This window comes from Entelurus aequoreus, linkage group LG04, assembly GCF_033978785.1.
Source record: "Entelurus aequoreus isolate RoL-2023_Sb linkage group LG04, RoL_Eaeq_v1.1, whole genome shotgun sequence".
Classification (NCBI taxonomy): domain Eukaryota; kingdom Metazoa; phylum Chordata; class Actinopteri; order Syngnathiformes; family Syngnathidae; genus Entelurus; species Entelurus aequoreus.
Window position 1 is genome coordinate 1,212,811 of NC_084734.1, and position 25,772 is coordinate 1,238,582.

A 25,772-nucleotide genomic window follows, 5' to 3' on the forward strand; every position below is an offset into this window, starting at 1 on the left:
TGATGCTGCAAAAAGGCCATCGTGTCCATAACTGTTGTTGTGTTACTCCTTACTTATGATCTTTACTGGAAGGTTCCACCCGTTGACTGACTAAGGTTACAACTGTAATGCACTATAAAACTGCAAACTTGTAATACGGAGCACATTTTCATTAACATAGGCTGCTTTGGGGTTTCCCCTCATTGTAACTGATGGTGGTGCACCACTACGGCAAAATCAAAGCCGCCACACCTTCAGAACAAAACATTTCCCCATTCATTTTCCACCGCTTGTCCCCGTTGGGGTGGCGGGGGGTCCTGTAGCCTATCCCAGCTGCATTTGGGCGGTAGGCGGGGTACACCCTGGACAAGTTGCCACCTCACATGTGAAAACGAATGAAAGAAATACGATGTGTTGTAGTCTCCAGAAGAGGTCAAAAGTTTGACTCTATTTTTAACTTTTATTGCCAATCTTATGCTAACAATCTGCCCAATTCCAACAGGTTTTACCTCTCCACACCAACAACACTTCCCTATTCTCTACCAATCCCCTTTCAGGCACAAACGGTGTGTTTGAGATCATGGGAACTATCAACATCAAATAAAAACCACATAACCATAACACATTACCACCAGCAGGTCAGTACAGTATGAATGGATCTATATGTAGCCTAATATTTGTGCACTACTGACTAGTGACAAATTGATCATTCGGTGGGCCGAAAAAAAATCAGCGAAAACAGCCCTGCCAAAACCGAATGTTGTCGGGATGTAAACAAAACGCACGCCGTTGTCTGGAACGCTGTCAGCATGTCTGTGATGTGGACATTATTTTAACATATCCCAGATATACCTGCGACCCGCTATCTAGAAAATGTGCAAATATTAAGAGGACAACGGTGGCTTTTGAGGAGAGAATGTCCAGCTGGGGCAGCTGTTTTCTTCTATTTTTGCTATTTTGTAATAAATCATAGATTATTGAAATGTTTTTCACATTCAAAAACCCAAACTAAGGTCAATCACAAATGCAGCTGTCTGTGGTTTTATGTTAACATCTGTCTGTGCTTTCTTACTTTATTTATTTGTGTATATATATATATATATATATATATATATATATATATATATATATATATATATATACCGTATTTCCTTGATTTGCCGCCGGGAATATAGTATTCGCCTGCCTAGAATTACAGCCGGGTCAAACTCGTTTCGCAAAAATAATTAGCGCATGCTTGGCACTTCCGCAGGGTCAAATATGAGTCATTAAATGACTCCCGCCTCCTGGTGGTAGAGGGCGCTAGTGATCCTTCTTGCGACTACCAGTACTGCAGAAGACCGGTGCTGCAGAAGAAGACAACAAGCAGCAAGCGTGAGCAGCGATCGTTTGCTTGCACTTTTACCATGGAGGATTACATATCTAAAACAAAACAGTTTTCTAAACTGGACTTTCAATCGAAGCAGGAGGTAATAATTAAAGGAAGATCTCCAGAGACTTTTAAAACTGAAGAAAGATAAGGAAGACTGCCTTTGATCAGAAGCAGCTGTACATGGACATCATTTATAAGTAAAGGTAAGAGCATAATAAAGTTTTTTTTATTAAATGTGCTTTTCATGATAAGTTAAGCGCCGGAGTGAGAAGAGGTTTTAAAGTAATTAGCGCATGCTTGCCCATCCCGCATGCTTTTGGTAAGCGCAGGAGTGAGAAGAGGTTTTAAATTAATTAGCGCCCCGGCGGCTATTCAAGGAAATACGGTATATACATATATATATATATATATATATATATATATATATATATATATATATATATATATATATATATATATTTATGAGGAGAAAAACACAGCATTTGATGTTTGCTAGACAATTCATGTGATTTAAATGTGTGTGAAAATCAATAAACGAGTGTTTAAAAAACCAAGGCAAACTAAGTTGAAGTCAAAGAGTACAGAAGTCTTGTTACACAAAGAAAAAAGCCAAAGGAGGACTTGGCAGGCCAGCAGCAGTCATGCGTGTTTAAATGGTCACGCTGGTGTTAGCCACTTGAATGCTAGGCTAATTCCCTTTGATGCTCTTGTGCAGACCACCTGACAGCATTCCAATTAGAGCAGACAATTGACATGATGGCACTAGCAGCAGGCCTGATAAGCAGCAGGTGTCCAGATAGACAATTGACATGATGGCACTAGCAGCAGGCCTGATAAGCAGCAGGTGTCCAGATTGACAATTGACATGATGGCACTAGCAGCAGGCCTGATAAGCAGCAGGTGACCAGATTGACAATTGACATGATGGCACTAGCAGCAGGCCTGATAAGCAGCAGGTGACCAGATTGTAGCACAAAAGGCGGCAGGAAACAAGCAGACGGGCCTGAGACAAAGATGGAGAAAGAAGAGATCAATTGCAGAGATGTGGTGTTAGATAACATTCACTCTGCAAATGATGGAGGAACAAACACCAGGATCCCTCTTCTACTTCATGTTCACCCTTCTACCTCATGTTCACCCTCCTACCTCATGTTCATCCTTCCACCTCATGTTCATCCTTCTACCTCATGTTCATCCTTCTACCTCATGTTCATCCTTCTACCTCATGTTCACCCTCCCACCTCATGTTCATCCTCCTACCTCATGTTCACCCTCCTACCTCATGTTCATCCTTCCACCTCATGTTCATCCTTCTACCTCATGTTCATCCTCCTACCTCATGTTCATCCTTCCACCTCATGTTCATCCTTCCACCTCATGTTCATCCACGCCTGTTGTCTCCATCCTCTTCCAGGCTGCTGTGCTGCCCAAGAGGAGATGATTCCTGGAGCATCTGTCATGTTGAAACTTTAATTCCGGCTAAGTTTCACACTCAGAGACTTCCTCTTCGGCTGAAGGAACATTAAGAGCGAAGCCTTCAGATCAGATTAGGATGAATTATGCACGGCATGGAGATTTTCTCCGAGAGGAAATGACTTCAATGACTTGTTAATATGGCATCCCACTTCCTGCTCCCCCCGGACAGACACACCCTCTGTGTGGTCTGCAGACGGAAAGAAAGAGAATTTCTCTTCTTTCTTCACACAAGACCGAGAAAAGAAATGTGAAGAAGAAGAAAAACCCACAAGAAAATGTGACGCCCTCATCCATCAAAACGGTTTCTCACCCCAAATCCCCTCAAGTCCACCATGGAGCTAACACTCTGCTAAAGCAAGACACAAGCTAACACACACAGGAAGTCATCCCCCGACACACAAAGACAGACAGGAAGTCATCCCCCGACACACAAAGACAGACAGGAAGTCATCCCCCGACACACAAAGACAGACAGGAAGTCATCCCCCGACACACAAAGATACACAGGAAGTCATCCCCTGACACACAAAGACACACAGGAAGTCATCCCCCGACACACAAAGATACACAGGAAGTCATCCCCCGACACACAAAGACAGACAGGAAGTCATCCCCCGACACACAAAGACAGACAGGAAGTCATCCCCCGACACACAAAGACAGACAGGAAGTCATCCCCCGACACACAAAGACAGACAGGAAGTCATCCCCCGACACACAAAGACAGACAGGAAGTCATCCCCCGACACACAAAGACAGACAGGAAGTCATCCCCGGACACACAAAGACAGACAGGAAGTCATCCCCCGACACACAAAGACACAAAGGAAGTCATCCCCCGACACACAAAGATACACAGGAAGTCATCCCCCTACACACAAAGACACACAGGAAGTCATCCCCCGACACACAAAGACACAAAGGAAGTCATCCCCCGACACACAAAGATACACAGGAAGTCATCCCCCGACACACAAAGACAGGCAGGAAGTCATCCCTCGACACACAAAGACAGACAGGAAGTCATCCCCCGACACACAAAGACACAAAGGAAGTCATCCCCCGACACACAAAGATACACAGGAAGTCATCCCCCGACACACAAAGACAGACAGGAAGTCATCCCCCGACACACAAAGACAGACAGGAAGTCATCCCCCGACACACATCGCAATAAATCCACTTAGGATGAATAATTCACATTTCTTAAAACACTTGAAGTCTCCATAGAAAAGCGGGAGGCAAATCTCCATCTCTGCTTTGTTGGGGGAACTTGTAGAGCAAGCTGGCAGATTATGAACATGCGGGGATAGAAATGGGACAAGACGGGAGTGCACATGTACTTATATTGCAATCATCTCGACATAACTGGACATCTGCGACATAACTAGACATCTGCGACATAACTAGACATCTGCGACATAACTGGACATCTGCAACATAACTAGACATCTGCGACATAACTAGACATCTGCGACATAACTGGACATCTGCAACATAACTGGACATCTGCGACATAACTAGACATCTGCGACATAACTGGACATCTGCAACATAACTAGACATCTGCGACATAACTGGACATCTGCGACATAACTAGACATCTGCGACATAACAGGACATCTGCAACATAACTAGACATCTGCGACATAACTGGACATCTGCAACATAACTAGACATCTGCGACGTAACTGGACATCTGCTACATAACTGGACATCTGCGACGTAACTGGAGATCTGCTACATAACTGGACATCTGCAACATAACTAGACATCTGCGACATAACTGGACATCTGCAACATAACTGGACATCTGCAACATAACTAGACATCTGCAACATAACTGGACATCTGCGACATAACTAGACATCTGCGACATAACTGGACATCTGCGACATAACTGGACATCTGCGACATAACTGGACATCTGCGACATAACTGGACATCTGCGACATAACTAGACATCTGCGACATAACTAGACATCTGCGACATAACTAGACATCTGCGACATAACTAGACATCTGCGACATAACTGGACATCTGCAACATAACTAGACATCTGCGACATAATTGGACATCTGCAACATAACTACACATCTGCGACATAACTGGACATCTGCGACGTAACTGGACATCTGCTACATAACTTGACATCTGCGACATAACTGGAGATCTGCGACATAACTGGACATCTGCAACATAACAGGACATCTGCAACATAACTGGACATCTGCAACACAACTAGACATCTGCGACATAACTGGACATCTGCGACATAACTGGACATCTGCGGTCCCCTCCAAGGTTTGTCATTGTCATCCCATTGGGTTGAGTTTTTCCTTGCCCTGATGTGGGATCTGAGCCCAGGATGTCGTTGTGGCTTGTGCAGCCCTTTGAGACACTTTTGACTAAGGTCTATAAGAATAAACATTGATTGATTGATTGAACACCCCCCCACACAACACACGCCATTTCCCGTCCTCATCCTGGAGGTGCCACCCACCAGTCAAAGTCATCCTGGAAGTGCCACCCACCAGTCAAAGTCATCCTGGAAGTACCACCCACCAGTCAAAGTCATCCTGGAAGTGCCACCCACCAGTCAAAGTCATCCTGGAAGTACCACCCACCAGTCAAAGTCATCCTGGAAGTGCCACCCACCAGTCAAAGTCATCCTGGAAGTACCACCCACCAGTCAAAGTCATCCTGGAAGTGCCACCCACCAGTCAAAGTCATCCTGGAGGTGCCACCCACCAGTCAAAGTCATCCTGGAAGTGCCACCCACCAGTCAAAGTCATCCTGGAGGTGCCACCCACCAGTCAAAGTCATCCTGGAAGTGCCACCCACCAGTCAAAGTCATCCTGGAGGTGCCACCCACCAGTCAAAGTCATCCTGGAGGTGCCACCCACCAGTCAAAGTCATCCTGGAGGTGCCACCCACCAGTCAAAGTCATCCTGGAGGTGCCACCCACCAGTCAAAGTCATCCTGGAAGTGCCAACCACCAGTCAAAGTCATCCTGGAGGTGCCACCCACTAGTCAAAGTCATCCTGGAAGTGCCACCCACCAGTCAAAGTCATCCTGGAGGTGCCACCCACCAGTCAAAGTCATCCTGGAGGTGCCACCCACCAGTCAAAGTCATCCTGGAGGTGCCACCCACCAGTGAAAGTCATCCTGGAGGTGCCACCCACCAGTCAAAGTCATCCTGGAAGTGCCACCCACCAGTCAAAGTCATCCCGGAGGTGCCACCCACCAGTCAAAGTCATCCTGCAGGTGCCACCCACCAGTCAAAGTCATCCTGGAAGTGACACCCACCAGTCAAAGTCATCCTGGAGGTGCCACCCACCAGTCAAAGTCATCCTGCAGGTGCCACCCACCAGTCAAAGTCATCCTGGAAGTGCCACCCACCAGTCAAAGTCATCCTGGAGGTGCCACCCACCAGTCAAAGTCATCCTGGAAGTGCCACCCACCAGTCAAAGTCATCACCTACAACATGGTAACCAGCTGCTACACCACTTTTCATCGCCGCCACATGACTATGTGTTCTTCTTTGATGACCGCACGTCTTCAAGGTCACAACACAAAGGTCATCAATGAAGATCCAGCAGTGGAGACGTGGCTTTATTTACAATGTGTTGTCTCCTTGTTTCTTATTGCACTCAAAGAAGACATTTAGTCCTTAAATAAAATAGTCAACATCCTAGACAACTTGTCTTTTAGTAGTAAGTAAACAAACAAAGCCTCCTAATTAGTCTGCAGTAACATATTGTCATTTATACACCTATTATTTTGTACACATTATGAGAGACAAACTGTAAAAAATGATTATTAACCTACTTGTTCATTTACTGTTAATATCTGCTTATTTTCTGTTTTAACATGTTCTATCTACACTTCTGTTCAAATGTAATAATCACTTATTCTTCTCTTCTTTGATACTTGACATTAGTTTTGGATGATACCACACATTTAGGTATTGTTGGAAGCATATCCATATTTAAGTGTTACTTCTTTCTAAAAACTCCTATAGTCATATTTACATCAGCTAATGTCTCGTGTGGTACAAAGTGCTTGGATTCGAGTGTCCTTGGTTAGAGTCAGAGCGCTGTCTTTGTTGAGACTGCCATTACATTCCTAAGATACGGAGCACAGCTAGACTGGGGAAACAGCAGGTGGGGGGGACAGGAGAAGGAGGAAGTAGACAGGAGTTCCGGGGTTTTGGTAGACCGATCTGGACCGGGCTAGGGAACGCTTGGGTGCTGGGTTGGTCTCAGGTTTGTCCTCTAAGCTTTGAGAATAAACTACAAAATACCAACTATTGCCTGGAGATTGAATATAAAGATCAGCGTATTGCCATAAAAATAATCTGGGAGACACTAGCAATTTGAATTCCCCATTGGAGGATTGCTGGTCGACGCAACAATTTGGGGGCTCGTCCGGGATTCTTTTTATGGCAATACGCTGATGTTTATATTCAATCTCCAGGCAATAGTTGGTATTTTGTAGTCAAATGTAATAATCACTTATTCTTCTCTTCTTTGATACTTGACATTAGTTTTGGATGATACCACACATTTAGGTATGGATCATGTCGATACCAAGTAGTTACAGGATCATACATTGGTCATATTCCATTCTCCCTCTTCTCTCTTCTGTTTCTGCTTGCGAGTGTTGTGTGTGTGACTGTCAGGACGCCGCTGCTCTGCCAAAGCGTGAAACAACAACAACAATGTTGCGCTTCTTAGTTGTATGTTTCTTCCATCCTGGACTGCAACCAATTTAGCTAAACCGACAGAAGATGAACATAAACGACAGAGCAATCACACTCATCACACAAATCACAGCGCTGACCCCTGGATCACCCTCAGTCTGTTCTTCACGCTGAGGGAACACATACCGAGCTTCAAGTGGGAAGATGCAGCACTTGGAGCCATAACACCCTGAGAATACACCCCTCTGTATTGACTATAAATCTACCACACTACATACCAATGACACCCTGAGAATACACCCCTCTGTATTGACTATAAATCTACCACGCTACATACCAGTGACACCCTGAGAATACACCCCTCTGTATTGACTATAAATCTACCACACTACATACCAATGACACCCTGAGAATACACCCCTCTGTATTGACTATAAATCTACCACACTACATACCAATGACACCCTGAGAATACACCCCTCTGTATTGACTATAAATCTACCACACTACATACCAATCCTCAGCTGGAGACGTAGAATAATGCGCATCATTTGAAAAAGGTATGAAGTTCTTGGTTACCTGGTGGAAGTCCCGCTGGTGCTGCACAGCCCCCACGTCGCCACCTATGGGCAGCTGCTGGGACAGTTCTTCGTCCTTAGCGGTCAGCCATTGGATGACCTCCTGCAGGGACAGCTGCAGCTTCCCGCTGGTATCGGAGATGGCCTCCAGACACACCCTGCAGGCACATGCAACATTCCATCAGTACTTCCACTTCCGAAGTACATGTCAAACTACTTCCTTAACGTAAATGACCGCCATAACCACAACACCAGGGGGAGCTCCACTAACCACGTTAAACCCAGATTCCGAACAAACAAAGGTCTTAACTCGTTCTCCTTCTATGCCACATCAATGTGGAATGCACTCCCAACAGGTGTAAAAGAAAGGGCATCTCTATCCTCCTTCAAAACCGCAATAAAAGTACACCTCCAGGCAACTTCAACCCTAAACTAACACCCTCCCTTCCACATCCCACCTCCCCGGATCGTAAATAATCAAATGTATATACTTGTTATTTTGCTTTCTGATCTCACTATGTCCACTACCTGCTGTACATATCCTACCAAGTCAGTCCTACACTGTTTCAATGTCCATTTCTCTGATGATACAATTGTTGATGACTGAAGTGCTGATATCAACCAAACCTAACCCTCCCCGTCCACATCCCACCCCCCGGATTGTAAATAATGTAAATAATTCAATGTACATACTCTGATGATGAACTTGTGTGATGACTGTATTATGATGATAGTATATATCTGTATCATGAATTGATTAACGTGGACCCCGACTTAAACAAGTGGAAAAACTTATTGGGGTGTTACCATTTAGTGGTCAATAGTACGGAATATGTACTGTACTGTGCAATCTACTAATACAAGTCTCAATCAATCAATCAATCTATCTGCTCTTCTTTCATGTGCTATGTGAACATTTCAAACTCCAAGGATTTCGGATTGAATGTCGGTAATTTGGTTCTTGTCTTTTGTCCAGCAGAATGCTGAGAACCACAGTGTCTGATATCATCCATCCATCGCCCGTACCACATGTCCTCAGTCTGGTCTTGGGTAGGCTGGAGGCTACCCCTGGATTGGTGGTCTCCAGCCAATGGCAGTCTATCATTTATCCTGATTTCATTCACCTTTTACCGTGTAATAAAACCCACTGTGTCTGATATCATTTATCCTGATTTCATTCACCTTTTACCGTGTAATGAAACCCACTGTGTCTGATATCATTTATCCTGATTTCATTCACCTTTTACCATGTAATGAAACCCACTGTGTCTGATATCATTTATCCTGATTTCATTCACCTTTTACCATGTAATAAAACCCACTGTGTCTGATATCATTTATCCTGATTTCATTCACCATTTACCGTGTAATGAAACCCACTCTGTCTGATATCATTTATCCTGATTTCATTCACCATTTACCGTGTAATGAAACCCACTGTGTCTGATATCATTTATCCTGATTTCATTCACCTTTTACCGTGTAATGAAACCCACTGTGTCTGATATCATTTATCCTGATTTCATTCACCATTTACCGTGTAATGAAACCCACTGTGTCTGATATCATTTATCCTGATTTCATTCACCATTTACCGTGTAATGAAACCCACTGTGTCTGATATCATTTATCCTGATTTCATTCACCATTTACCGTGTAATGAAACCCACTCTGTCTGATATCATTTATCCTGATTTCATTCACCATTTACCGTGTAATGAAACCCACTGTGTCTGATATCATTTATCCTGATTTCATTCACCTTTTACCATGTAATGAAACCCACTGTGTCTGATATCATTTATCCTGATTTCATTCACCTTTTATCGTGTAATGAAACCCACTGTGTCTGATATCATTTATCCTGATTTCATTCACCTTTTACCATGTAATGAAACCCACTCTGTCTGATATCATTTATCCTGATTTCATTCACCATTTACCGTGTAATGAAACCCACTGTGTCTGATATCATTTATCCTGATTTCATTCACCTTTTACCGTGTAATGAAACCCACTGTGTCTGATATCATTTATCCTGATTTCATTCACCTTTTACCGTGTAATGAAACCCACTGTGTCTGATATCATTTATCCTGATTTCATTCACCTTTTATCGTGTAATGAAACCCACTGTGTCTGATATCATTTATCCTGATTTCATTCACCATTTATATCCAGTATGCCAACCTCCCCCAAGTACACACTAGATAACATCCAGTATGCCAACCTCCCCCAAGTACACACTAATAAAGTACACACTAGATAATATCCAGTATGCCAACCTCCCCCAAGTACACACTAATAAAGTACACACTAGATAACATCCAGTATGCCAACCTCCCCCAAGTACACACTCATAAAGTACACACTAGATAATATCCAGTATGCCAACCTCCCCCAAGTACACACTAATAAAGTACACACTAGATAATATCCAGTATGCCAACCTCCCCCAAGTACACACTAGATAACATCCAGTATGCCAACCTCCCCCAAGTACACACTAATAAAGTACACACTAGATAACATCCAGTATGCCAACCTCCCCCAAGTACACACTAATAAAGTACACACTAGATAATATCCAGTATGCCAACCTCCCCCAAGTACACACTAATAAAGTACACACTAGATAATATCCAGTATGCCAACCTCCCTTCAGACGGACTGAGTCAACGTCGGCTCGTTACTTTTGCCATAGACATTAGGAAAATGGTCAATATTAGTTATTTTAGTTAGATTTTGAAGGAAGACAGTAACAATGACATCATTTGCATATTTCTATGTTGACTCTTCTGTCTGCTGTCATTGTAGGCACTGAGGGTCAGTCAGGGCAGGTGTTAGTGATGCTTTTAAGGCTCTATCATTTTGTACACTCTCCTACATAAAAACAGCAGAATTTGCAGAGTTCCCAATGAAACACGTTGCAGGAAACTGTGATGAGTCTGCAGCGACCCTCTGAGTGCACAATCCTTCATTATGTTGCAGCCTAAGATAACATTTGATGGCCGTATTATTAAAAATGACTAAGACTGTAAAAAATAAATAACTTATTAGACCTTGTTTATGTGTTGAAGCTGCACAAGTTGACATGCATGCAGTGATTTCATGCCCTATGTCTTATTGTGCCATGGTCTGGCCACAAGATGTGTAGTGAAGCCTCTGTTGTCGTTATATAAACAAACACTGAAGATATTTCACCAAAAACCAAAGAAGCATCATCACTGTCATATTACCCAAAAATATCAGTTTATCATTTTATACATTTCTCATTTTTAAAAGCTATGTTAAGTGTCTTAATGGATTATCATTCATAAACTGACCAAATGATGTCCACTAAGCAATCATCATGGATTATCTTCCATTTGTCATCCATTTTCTTTCTTTGGAGCTTGATGCTTGGATGTAAGCTATCTGGTTGATCTATCTCAGGGGTCACCTACCTTTTTGAAAGCAAGAGCTACTTCTTGGGTAGTGATTAATGCGAAGGGCTACCAGTTTGATACACACTTAAATCAATTGCCAGAATTAGCCAATTTGCTCAATTGACCTTTAACTCTATGTTATTATTAATAATTAATGATATTTACACTAAATTGAACGGTTTAAAAGAGGAGAAAACACAAAACAAATGACAATTAAATTTTGAAACTGTCACACCGCGGTGAGGGATGTCTTGTCTTGGTTTTTTTCTGTCTTGTGATTTTCATGTTTTATTTTGAAAAGTAACTCTCCTCTCGTTTCAGGTCACTTGCCCTTCCTTTTGTGTCATCAGTCTGACGTCATCCCTGTTCCCTGATTGTTTCCACCTGTTCCCTATTACCCTCATGTGTCTTATAAGCCCACTCCTTCCTTTGTTCTGTGCCAGATCGTTTCGTTCATTCGTACTTTCCAGCATCTACGTCCATGTCCATGCCTTGCCTTGTATCCAGTCTATGTTCCATGTTCTTGAATCCCTTCGTGGCTATTTTGAGTTTTCCTTTTTCCTCCTCAGCAGAGTGATTTTTTGTCATTGACTTTATTCAGCCGAAGTGGTAAGTTATTAGTTAAATTCCTCAATTTTTGAGTGACTATTTTGGTTAAACTTTATTAAATAAGATAGTGTAGAATTGTTCATAGCTGTTGTTTATTCCTCCCGTTGGAGCGTTTTTTGTTTATACATTTTTTAGCATTTACTGCGCCAATTATTAGTTCGTCTTTGGTTTTGTGTTTTCCTCCGTTCGGAGTGATTTTCAGTTGTTCCTATTTTTTGGAACCTTTTTCATCGAGTAGTTTTTTTGGTTAATTATAGTATTGTATTCCTTGACTTTGGAGGTGAAAGGAAGCTGCCAAAATAAAAGCCTGTCAAGTTCCCTACTCTGCATCTGAGTCCAATCCTTTTACCAAGCCCTGACAGAAACATAGTTTATCTTCAATTTCGACTCTTTAAAATTCTAAATTCTACCGAAAAAAAGAAGAGAAAAACTAGCTAATTCGAGTCTTTTTGAAAAAATTAAAAAAATAATTTATGGAACATCATTAGTAATTTTTCCTGATTAAGATTAATTTTAGAATTTTGATGACATGTTTTAAATAGGTTCAAATACAATCTGCACTTTGTTAGAATATATAACAAATTGGACCAAGCTATATTTCTAACAAAGACAAATCATTATTTCTTGTAGATTTTCCAGAACAAAAATTTTAAAAGAAATTCAAAAGACTTTGAAATAAGATTTAAATTTGATTCTACAGATTTTCTAGATTTGCCAGAATATTTTTTTTGAATTGTAATCATAATAAGTTTGAAGAAATACTTCACAAATATTCTTCGTCAAAAAAACAGAAGCTAAAATGAAGAATTAAATTAAAATGTATTCATTGTTCTTTACAATAAAATTTTTTTTTTTACTTGAACATTGATTTAAATTGTCAGGAAAGAAGAGGAAGGAATTTAAAAGGTAAATGTGTTTAAAAATCCTAAAATCATTTTTAAGGTTGGATTTTTTCTCTAAAATTGTCTTTCTGAAAGTTATAAGAAGCAAAGTAAAAAAAATTAATGAATGTATTTAAACAAGTGAAGACCAAGTCTTTAAAATATTTTCTTGGATTTTCAAATTCTATTCGAGTTTTGTCTCTCTTAGAATTAAAAATGTCGGGCAAAGCGAGACCAGCTTGCTAGTAAATAAATAAAATTTAAAAAATAGAGGCAGCTCACTGGTAAGTGCTGCTATTTGAGCTATTTTTAGAAGAGGCCGGCGGGCTACTCATCTGGGGCCGTACTTATCAAGCTTCTTAGAATTACTCCTAAGAAGTCTGCTAAGAGTTGACTTAAGAGTAAATAAATTCTTCGCTGAAAGCTGCACTTAAAAGTTAGTTATCAAGCGTCTTACTCACACTTTCAGCGAAGTGTAGGACTGAATCTTAAGTGTCACACTCAGAGCTGAATTACGACATTACTATGTGCCGTAAACGGAATTTTAGGTGACGTAATTTCTGTGTCCATAGAAATGACCAATCACGGAAGGGAATCCGTTGTCTAAGAATAAAGAAATATCTTGGAAATATTTAAGTGGACAATGGGAGTGTATATTTTGACAATAAACTACAAAATAATACAAAACAAACTAGTCCCCGCCGGCACTCACGCTACCGCTCCCTCTCTTCTATCGCCCACACACTCACTGACGTCACTCACCTCACGGCCACACACATACGCTACTGTCATAACATTTTCTTTCCAATTCATTAATTAGGCAACTAATTTGAAACTGGTGTGGGTGGCTCTATATATACTAGCCCACTGCAGACACATGCAGAAATCAACAAGGAATCGAAAAGTATTAAATCTGTGACAAAAATAATATCCGCTCTGTCTAAACGATACCGTTTGATCAGCTGCTCGTCATCAAAAAAACAACAACATTGTTCCGTTCCCTGAACGTTCGCGCACGTCTCTCTCGCCTCAGTGCCATCCCCTGCTGGCAACTCCTAACCACTTAAGACACCTCTGAAGGTCTCTTAAATATCGTGGAGAGTAGGAGTGATTCTTAGACTTAAGAACGTTGATAAAAAGCTTTTATTCTTAAGTTTGAGAGTAGGACTACATTTCGCAAATTCTCAGGACTTAAGTGTAAAATGGCACTCGAAGAAGCTTGATAAGTACGGCCCCTGGTCCTTACGGGCTACCTGGTGCCCGCGGGCACCGTGTTGGTGACCCCTGATCTATCTGGTCTAAAAATAGCTACGCTGCAGGAATGGCTACATGTTCATTAGGTAGCTGGGAAATGTAGTTAAGCTACGTATTGTAGCGAGTTGCCGCCAAACACTGGCAGGTTAACCGCATTTTCCCGCCAAAGAATGAGATGAGCATCACATGGTCCTGAATGTCTCCTGGCCTGCTGTTACTCATTTTACTGGCTGCTTTAACAAGACAATGTTGTTCATTTACTGCAGCTTCTCTGGACATCTGCGGATTTCATATCCCGCTTAGCTCCTTTTCAATGGCCGCCAGCTCCGAGGGACATGCATCTATTTAAAGGGGCTAATCATTTTGTAGCCGCCGGGCTGCGAGAAGAAAAGCTTACTTTGAGTGTTTTCTAGCGGTTGCAGCACGACTCGAAACACACTAAGCCTTGATTGGAATGAGCAGGAGGTTGAGGTGTAAATCGTTCTTTGCAACAAAGGTTGAGACGTGGCTAATCCAATCAGGAGTGCATACTTCACCGTGGACCTTCAAGGGAAAGGCAAAGAAAATCAACAAGTATTGAATCCAAATTGATCCATTTTTAGCCGAGCCCCAAAATTCTTGGCACACTTGGCAAATGTTGACTAAGAGTTCATTTTATTCTACCGGTAAGACAAAAACTGGAAGTTCAAATGTTGCACGGGTACAAACAATTCCCAGCTTGATTGTGTGCTTATTTCTTTCTCTAAATGTAGGGGTGTCAAAGTCACTTTAGCTTAGGAGGAAAATCTATTTCCAAGTAAGCTGGACTGGTAAAATCATGGCATGATAAATTAAGATTAAAGAAATCTTTGTTTCAAATAGACCAAGCACACTCACATGTTGCACTTAATAGTATCTTACCTTTATTTGTCGTTATTTATACTTTCTGAATAAAAGATGTGATAATGCTCATCAGTCAAACAGGTGGAAATGAGTCTGGCAGAGTTTTAAAATGTTCCCATTAGTGTTAGTTTTTTAATCTATCAGAAAATGTACTTAATAATACTATCAAACTACAGGATATTATCAATGCAATTTTCACATTTTCCTCAACTGATATATGAACATAATGTGGTTTATTTTATACACATGTTGCATCATCTATAACAAAACTGGTCAATTTGGACTAATTTCCTTGATCACACATGAAGTTAAAGGCCTACTGAAAGCCACTACTAGCGACCACGCAGTCTGATAGTTTATATATCAATGATGAAATCTTAACATTGCAACACATGCCAATACGGCCGGGTTAACTTATAAAGTGACATTTTAAAATTCCCGGGAAATATCCGGCTGAAACATCGCGGTATGATGACGTATGCGCGTGACGAAGTCCGAGTAACGGAAGTTATGGTACCCCATAGAATCCTATACAAAAAGCTCTGTTTTCATTTCATAATTCCACAGTATTGTGGACATCTTTTGCAATTTTTTTAATGAACAATGAAGGCTGCAAAGAAGACAGTTGTAGGTGGGATCGGTGTATTAGCAGCGGACTACAGCAACACAACCAGGAGGACTTTGTTGGAGCGCTAGCCGCGCTAGCCGCCGACTTCACCTTGACTTCCTACATCTCCGGGCCGCCAAACGCATCGGGTGAAGTCCTTCGTCCTTCTGCCGATCGCTGGAACGCAGGTGAGCACGGGTGTTGATGAACAGATGAGGGCTGGCTGGCGTAGGTGGAGAGCTAATGTTTTTAGCATAGCTCTGTGCAGTCCAGTTGCTAAGTTAGTTTCAATGGCGTCGTTAGCACAGCATTGTTAACCTTCGCCAGCCTGGAAAGCATTAACCGTGTATTTACATGTCCACGGTTTAATAGTATTGTTGATTTTCTATCTATACTTCCAGTCAGGGGTTTATTTTTTTTGTTTCTATATGCAGTTAAAGCACGATGCTATCACGTTAGCTCGTAGCTAAAGCATTTCGCCGATGTATTGTCGTGGAGATAAAAGGCACTGAATGTCCATTTCGCGTTCTCGACTCTCATTTTCAAGAGGATATAGTATCCCAGGTGGTTTAAAATACAAATCTGTGATCTACAATAAAAAAAGGAGAGTGTGGAATCCAATGAGCCAGCTTGTACCTAAGTTACGGTCAGAGCGAAAAAAGATACGTCCATCACTGCCTCTCAAGTCCTTCACTGTAACGTTCCTCATCTACGAATCTTTCATCCTCGCTCAAATTAATGGGGTAATCGTCACTTTCTCGGTCCGAATCTCTCTCGCTCCATTGTAAACAACGGAGAATTGTGAGGAATACTAGCTCCTGTGACGTCACGCTACTTCCGCTACAGGCAAGGCTTTTTTTTATCAGCGAGCAAAAGTTGCGAACTTTATCGTCGATTTTCTCTACTAAATCCTTTCAGCAAAAATATGGCAATATCGCGAAATGATCAAGTATGACACATAGAATGGATCTGCTATTCCCGTTTAAATAAAAACATTTCATTTCAGTAGGCCTTTAAAAGGGGATGCATAATATTTATGTGCGCCCACAAAATGTCAGCTCATTGTTGTCCTTAACCAACTCAGCTCATTTTAGGACCTATTCTGTGTTATGTGTTTTATGTTGCACCAACAACAATTCCTAGTTTGTGAACCCCTTCTCAAACAATGGCAATAAAAACTATTCTGATTCTGATTCTGACCTGGCTGGTCCGCGGGTCCTACGTTTGTCACCCTGGCTCTAAATAGTTAGGTATCACTCCATCTATGGTGGGCGGGTGTGTGCTAAACACAAGTAAATAACTGCTAGGGAGTCTCATTAGCAGCGGAGGACAACAAACATTGGCATTGACAAATCAGCTGTTAGCACACAAGCTAGCTTGAAGAAGATGAAAGGACAAAATGGACTATTTGTATCATTATTATATTATTTTACCACAGGACTATTTGTATCATTATTATATTATCTTACCACAGGACTATTTGTATCATTATTATATTATTTTACCACAGGACTATTTGTATCATTATTATATTATCTTACCACAGGACTATTTGTATCATTATTATATTATCTTACCACAGGGCTATTTGTATCATTATTATATTATCTGACCACAGGACTATTTGTATCATTATTATATTATGTTGCCATAGGACTATTTGTATCATTATTATATTATTTTACCACAGGACTATTTGTATCATTATTATATTATTTTACCACAGGATTATTTGTATCATTATTATATTATTTTACCACAGGACTATTTGTATCATTATTATATTATGTTGCCACAGGACTATTTGTATCATTATTATATTATTTTACCACAGGATTATTTGTATCATTATTATATTATTTTACCACAGGACTATTTGTATCATTATTATATTATGTTGCCACAGGACTATTTGTATCATTATTATATTATCTTACCACAGGACTATTTGTATCATTATTATATTATTTTACCACAGGACTATTTGTATCATTATTATATTATGTTGCCACAGGACAATTTGTATCATTATTATATTATGTTGCCACAGGACTATTTGTATCATTATTATATTATCTTACCACAGGACTATTTGTATCATTATTATATTATTTTGTGTGAAAGTGTATTACACCTGAGTACTTTTGTGATGTTGTCATTACTGCTACAAGTGGTCTAAAAGTGTATTACACCTGAGTACTTGTGTGATGTTGTCATTACTGCCACAAGTGGTGGGAAAGTGTATTACACCTGAGTACTTGTGTGATGTTGTCATTACTGCCACAAGTGGTGTAAAAGTGTATTACACCTGAGTACTTGTGTGATGTTGTCATTACTGCCACAAGTGGTGGAAAAGTGTATTACACCTGAGTACTTGTGTGATGTCATTACTGCCACAAGTGGTGTAAAAGTGTATTACACCTGAGTACTTGTGTGATGTTGTCATTACTGCCACAAGTGGTGTAAAAGTGTATTACACCTGAGTACTTGTGTGATGTTGTCATTACTGCCACAAGTGGTGTAAAAGTGTATTACACTTGAGTACTTGTGTGATGTTGTCATTACTGCCACAAGTGGTGGAAAAGTTTATTACACCCGAGTACTTGTGTGATGTTGTCATTACTGCCACAAGTGGTGTAAAAGTGTATTACACCTGAGTACTTGTGTGATGTTGTCATTACTGCCACAAGTGGTGTAAAAGTGTATTACACCTGAGTACTTGTGTGATGTTGTCATTAATGCCACAAGTGGTGTAAAAGTGTATTACACCTGAGTACTTGTGTGATGTTGTCATTACTGCCACAAGTGGTGGGAAAGTGTATTACACTTGAGTACTTGTGTGATGTTGTCATTACTGCCACAAGTGGTGGGAAAGTGTATTACACCTGAGTACTTGTGTGATGTTGTCATTACTGCCACAAGTGGGGGAAAAGTGTATTACACCTGAGTACTTGTGTGATGTTGTCATTACTGCCACAAGTGGTGTAAAAGTGTATTACACCTGAGTACTTGTGTGATGTTGTCATTAATGCCACAAGTGGTCTAAAAGTGTATTACACCTGAGTACTTGTGTGATGTTGTCATTACTGCCACAAGTGGTGTGAAAGTGTATTACACCTGAGTACTTGTGTGATGTTGTCATTACTGCCACAAGTGGTGTAAAAGTGTATTACACCTGAGTACTTGTGTGATGTTGTCATTACTGCCACAAGTGGTGGGAAAGTGTATTACACCTGAGTACTTGTGTGATGTTGTCATTACTGCCACAAGTGGTGGGAAAGTGTATTACACCTGAGTACTTGTGTGATGTTGTCATTACTGCCACAAGTGGTGGGAAAGTGTATTACACCTGAGTACTTGTGTGATGTTGTCATTACTGCCACAAGTGGTGTGAAAGTGTATTACACCTGAGTACTTGTGTGATGTTGTCATTACTGCCACAAGTGGTGGGAAAGCGTATTACACCTGAGTACTTGTGTGATGTTGTCATTACTGCCACAAGTGGTGGAAAAGTGTATTGCATCTGAGTACGGCCCAACTAAGGGCCCTGGCCCTATGGTCAAGAAACACTGGCATACCTATATGGAAATACACTTCAACCATCCATTTTCTACCGCTTGTCCCTTTTGGGGTCGCGGGCCAACCAACCAAAATCCTTCTGCATGTTGCAAGAAGTGAGATGAAAGAAAGCAAATGAAAGAGTCACACTCTGCTTACTTCTTCCAGTCTCAGCCAACAATGGTCAGAATAGTTTGTTGTGCTCACTAATCATCTTGCCACGACACACCACATGTTTGATATCGCTATGTAATGAAAGATCCCGGACCTTTTCATTTCCGGGAAGAGGATGTGGCGCAGATAAGCCTGCAGGCCGACATCATCACAGCAGTGTGAGTCTTCTCGGGGCCTCACGTGCCATCATGGAAAGAAAAGAAATGTAAAAATTAAAAAAATTAATTAAATTGTTATATGTATCCAGTGATTATACTATAAAGTTATTTTCCATTTAACTTCACCAGTTTTAGATTATTTGTATTCAAAATCGCTGAATTTTCACATTTGCCGTTCAAATACTGAGAAGAGACGGTGCGGTGAGTCACCGGCCAGTTGAGCCTCACCATGGATTGCGCAATGACTCGGCTAACTGCTGGCCTGCTGTGCAGTGAGACCGTATTGCTATATGAATCATATTATACATTTCCATAGTTGAGTTAGCTGAGGTATGTAACGTACAGTGTATTTTGTCAACAACTGTATGCATGGAACGTATTTCTTGTGCTGAGCAATCATAAAACGGCTGCGAAGACGCACTGGCTGAGGCTCGCAGTAGTCCCGCCTCCTGGTGGTAGAGGGCGCTAGTGATCCCAGGGATCATTTTTGCGACTACTCGGCTGTAGGGATGGGCGATACCACACTTTTAGGATTCGATACCGATACTTTTTCTTGCATTTTCATCGATACCGATACCATTAATTTCTTATTGGCAATTTTTGTCAGTCAAAAATATTATTTAAGACAAATCACAAGACAAATACAGACCATTTATGCCACATGTATTATGGTCAATATATAATAAAAGTAAAATTAAAATAAATAACATAAATATGAAAAATAAATTAAATATTATATGTAATAATAATTATATATTATATATAATAATAATTAGACATTAGGGCTCTCCAATTAACTGTCAAATCCGAATCGCAAGAAGCTGCAGTTATTTTTTAAAGTTTGTGATATAATTAGCAATTAATGAAATATGAAATAGGCTAATGTTTTCGAAATGTAAGAAATCATGTTACAGATTAAAATCAAAATCACATTCAATCATATATTTCAAGATTTTCCTGGAAAAAAATAAAACTGTAACGCAAAGATGAAGAATCTCCAAATTGTATCTCTTTCTTATCTTGTTTTAAATACTCAAGCAATTTTCAACTAACAGTAAATTCCCCTGTGTGGAAATTATTTGAATTTAGGATAATCATTTAAACAAAAATATTCAGTAAAAAAATAAAATAAACAATGCCTGACACTGGATATGCCCGGCTGCATCGCTGTCGGCTGGCTGTGTGTGTGTTGCACATTGACGACGCTCATTCGCTGTCTCCTGTCACGTGACTATACTATACTCTGCCAGGTACGGGGCTGTCCCAGCACATAGGAAGTTAAAGGCCTACTGAAATGATTTTTTAAAATGGAATAGCAGATCCATTCTATGTGTCATACTTGATCATTTCGCGATATTGCCATATTTTTGCTGAAAGGATTTAGTAGAGAAAATCGACGATAAAGTTCGCAACTTTTGCTCGCTGATAAAAAAAGCCTTGCCTGTAGCGGAAGTAGCGTGACGTCACAGGAGCTAGTATTCCTCACAATTCCCCGTTGTTTACAATGGAGCGAGAGAGATTCGGACCGAGAAAGTGATGATTACCCCATTAATTTGAGCGAGGATGAAAGATTCGTAGATGAGGAACGTTACAGTGAAGGACTTGAGAAGCAGTGATGGACGTATCTTTTTTCGCTCTGACCGTAACTTAGGTACAAGCTGGCTCATTGGATTCCACACTCTCCTTTTTTTATTGTGGATCACAGATTTGTATTTTAAACCACCTCGGATACTATATCCTCTTGAAAATGAGAGTCGAGCACGCGAAATGGACATTTAAAGTGACTTTTATCTCCAAGACAATACATCGGTGACACACTTAGCTACTGAGCTAACGTGCTAGCATCGTTCTCAAATGAAGATAGAAACAAAATAAATAAACCCCTGACTGGAAGGATAGACAGAAGACCAACAATACTATTAAACCATGTACATGTAACTACACGGTTAAAAATTCTCAGCCTGGCAAGGCTTAACAATGCTGTTGCTAACGACACTAAGGCTAATTTAGCAACTTAGCAACCGGAACTCACAGAACTATGTACTCTCTCCTTTTTCTATTGTGGATCACGGATTTGTATTTTAAACCACCTCGGATACTATATCCTCTTGAAAATGAGAGTCGAGCACGCGAAATGGACATTTAAAGTGACTTTTATCTCCACGACAATACATCGGTGACACACTTAGCTACTGAGCTAACGTGCTAGCATCGTTCTCAAGTGAAGATAGAAACAAAATAAATAAACCCCTGACGGGAAGGATAGACAGAAGAGCAAAAATACTATTAAACCATGTACATGTAACTACAAGGTTAAAAATTCTCAGCCTGGTAAAGCTTAACAATGCTGTTGCTAACGACCCTAAGGCTAATTTAGCAACTTAGCAGCCGGACCTCACAGAACTATGATAAAACATTAGCGCTCCACCTACGCCAGCCAGCCCTCATCTTCCCATCACCAGCCGTGCTCACCTGCGTTCCAGCGATCAACGGCGCGACGAAGGACTTCATCCGTGGGTTTGGCGGCAAGCATCGGCTAGGCGTCTTCTATCAGGGTAAGTAGTCCTTGTTGTGTTGCTGTAAGTATTGTACTTAGCCGCTAAGACATCGATCGATCCCACCTACAACGTTCTTCTTTGCAGCCTCCATTGTTCATTAAACAAATTGCAAAAGATTCACCAACACAGATGTCCAGAATACTGTGGAATTTTGTCGAAGAAAACAGAGCTTTGTGTATTGTGTCCAATAGGGCCCAAACACTTCCGTGCATTTTATGACGTCACGCGCATAAATCATATCCAAAGGAGATTTTCAACCGGAAGTGTGACGGGAATTTTAAAATGTCACTTTATAAGTTAACCCGGCCGTATTGGCATGTGTTGCAATGTTAAGATTTCATCATTGATATATAAACTATCAGACTGCGTGGTCGCTAGTCGTGGCTTTCAGTAGGCCTTTAAGTAAGTCATCAAAAACATCGGAAAGTGATGCTTGCACCCCCCACACGCCGTTTTTTTGGTTTATATCGATACTTTTTTCAGAAAAGTGATGCCAAATGAGTAGCGTGTGAGTATCGATATATCGATACCACAGGATCGATACGCACATCCCTACTCGGCTGCAGAAGAAGTGACAAGAAGCAGCAACAGTTAGCAGCGATCCTTTATTGTTTCCTCTCGCCTGGACTTTTAACATGGAGGATTACATATCTAAAATAAAACTAAGGCTGAAACGACGCGTCGACGTAGTCCACGTCATCGGTTACGTAAATACGTCGACGCCGCTTTTGTGCGTCGACGCGTCGCATATTTACGTCACACTATCGTCATGGCGGAGCGCAAAGCAGACTGTGCGAGCGAGGGGGAAAAAGCACGCCAAAAGTGGTCAAAAGTGTGGGAGTATTTCAATACACGGCCTAATAATGTTGTTGTATGCACACTGTGTCGAGCGGGAATGGCCTATCATAGCAGCACAACGGCTATGAACCAACATTTGAAAAGAAAACCATCAACTAGTCAATCGTCCGCGCGAGCATACGTTGTCATCATTACACAAAAACATGAATGTGTCATTTGTATCTGCTAGGGGTGTAACGGTACGTGTTTTGTATTGAACCGTTTCGGTTCGGTACGGGGGTGTACCGAACGAGTTTCTAAGCTAAAGCTAACTTTAGCTGCTAAAGTGTTAACAAGCTGCTTTGCTCCTTCTGCGGCTGCCTCTGTCTCAGCACGCAGCATTGTCCCACCCACACAACCATCTGATTGGTACACACTAGGGCTGCAACTAATGATTAATTTTATAATCGATTAATCTGTCGATTATTACTTCGATTAATCGATTAATAATCGGATAAAAGAGACAAACTACATTTCTATCCTTTCCAGTATTTTATTGGAAAAAAAACAGCATACTGGCACCATACTTATTTTGATTATTGTTTCTCTGCTGTTTGTACATGTTGCAGTTTATAAATAAAGGTTTATTAAAAAAAATAAAAAAATAATTTTTTTTTTTTTTTTTTTTAAAGCCTCTGCGCATGCGCATAGCATAGATCCAACGAATCGATGACTAAATTAATCGGCAACTATTTTTATAATCGATTTTAATCGATTTAATCGATTAGTTGTTGCAGCCCTAGTACACACAAAGCATTATCAGCCAATCAGCAGTGCGTATTCAAAACGTTAGCAGCCAATCAGCAATGCGTATTCAGAGCGCATGTAGTCAGCGCTTCAGCGTGGAGCAGATAGGTGTTTAGCAGGTGAGCATCAGGCAGCGGACTCTCCCCAAATGATAATAAACACCTCCCAGTCAACTACTAGTAACATCACTATGAGCCCGTTGACCTTCTAGAAACTTCAACTGCAGCTCACTCGCAGTCCTGGCTTGAGATGAAGGCTAATTACCTCTCAGTTCCAGCCACATCGACCCCTTCTGAGCGCCTATTTTCAGCTGCTGGGAATATTGTAAACAAGAAAAGAACCAGAGCATGTAGACATGCTAACCTTTCTTCATTACAACTGTTAGTCACTCACTGGAATGAGTAGAATTGGTTATTGTGTACTGTGTTGGACTGGATGTTTATTTTGCACATTTTAAAAGCAATACTTAATGTTTATAGTGCTCCAGAATATTTAGATTGGCAATTTTTTGTATTGGATGTTTATCTTTATTTTTGCACATTTTAGCAAATGAGCAATACTTTCACTTTTGTTGAAATTAGGGATGTCCGATAATGGCTTTTTGCCGATATCCGATATGCCGATATTGTCCAACTCTTTAATTACCGATACCGATATCAACCGATACCGATATCAACCGATATATACAGTCGTGGAATTATGGTGAAGATAAGGTACTTTTTTAAAAAATGAATCAAATAAGATAAATAAATTAAAAACATTTTCTTGAATAAAAAAAAAAATGAAACAATATAAAAACAGTTACATAGAAACTAGTAATGAATGAAAACTTGTAAAATTAACTGTTAAAGGTTAGTACTATTAGTGGAGCAGCAGCACGCACAATCATGTGTGCTTACGGACTGTATCCCTTGCAGACTGTATTGATATATATTGATATATAATGTAGGAAGCAGAATATTAATAACAGAAAGAAACAACCCTTTTGTGTGAATGAGTGTAAATGGGGGAAGGAGGTTTTTTGGGTTGGTGCACTAATTGTAAGTTTATCTTGTGTTTTTTATGTGGATTTAATTAAAAAAAACAAAAAAAACACCAAAAAAACGATACTGATAATAAAAAAACCGATACCGATAATTTCCAATATTACATTTTAACGCATTTATCGGCCGATAATATCGGCAGACCGATATTATCGGACATCTCTAGTTGAAATGTTTACACTATTGTTACAGAATATTTCGTTTTGCACTTTTTTGTATTGGATGTTTATCTTTATTTTTGCACATTTTAAAGCAAAATAAGCAATACTTTTACTTTTGAAATGCTTATACTATTGCAGAATATTAAGATTTGCACTGGATGTTGACTTTTATATTTGCACATTAAAAAGCAAATAAGCTACTTTTAATTTTGTTAAATGTTAAAAGTTTTAAATGTTTACATTGTTACAGAATATTTTGTCATGTTGTTGTCAATGTTGACTGAGTGGCCATACTTTTTTTTTTTTGTAAATAAAAGCCATGCCTTTTGAAAAAACTGGCCTACATTTATTTTTTCATCTTCATTTTAAATAAAATAAAATAAAAAATAATCGGTAAAAGGAAAAATAATCTATAGATTAATCGAAAAAAAATAATCTATAGATTAACCGATTAATCGAAAAAATAATCTATAGATTAACCGATAGAAAAATAATCGTTAGCTGCAGCCTTAAATCAAACCGTTTTCTAAACTGGACTATCAATCGATGCAGCAGGTAATAATTAAAGGAAGATGTCCATCGAGACAGAGAGACTTTTAAAACTGAAGAAAGATAAGGAAGACTTCTGTAAACAAGTTATCGATGCTTTTGTTCAGAAGGAGCTGCGCATGGACTTCATTTATAAGTAAAGGTAAGACCATAATAACGTTTTATTATTAAATGTGCTTTTTTGTGTGCTACAGTTTGTATGTGTAAAGTTAAAG

At 40.2% G+C, this 25,772-nt stretch overlaps 1 protein-coding gene across 4 annotated transcripts in view; it reads right to left on the reverse strand.

The window, feature by feature from the left end:
* The window catches only part of drp2 (dystrophin related protein 2), a 299,389-nt gene that overhangs the window by 160,832 nt on the left and 112,785 nt on the right, over nucleotides 1–25,772 (reverse strand). For all 4 annotated transcript variants that reach the window (XM_062043976.1, XM_062043975.1, XM_062043974.1 and 1 more), the window contains one exon: nucleotides 8,113–8,269. In XM_062043976.1, the coding sequence (XP_061899960.1) occupies nucleotides 8,113–8,269 (157 nt within the window). The remainder of the gene's footprint in view (nucleotides 1–8,112; nucleotides 8,270–25,772) is intronic.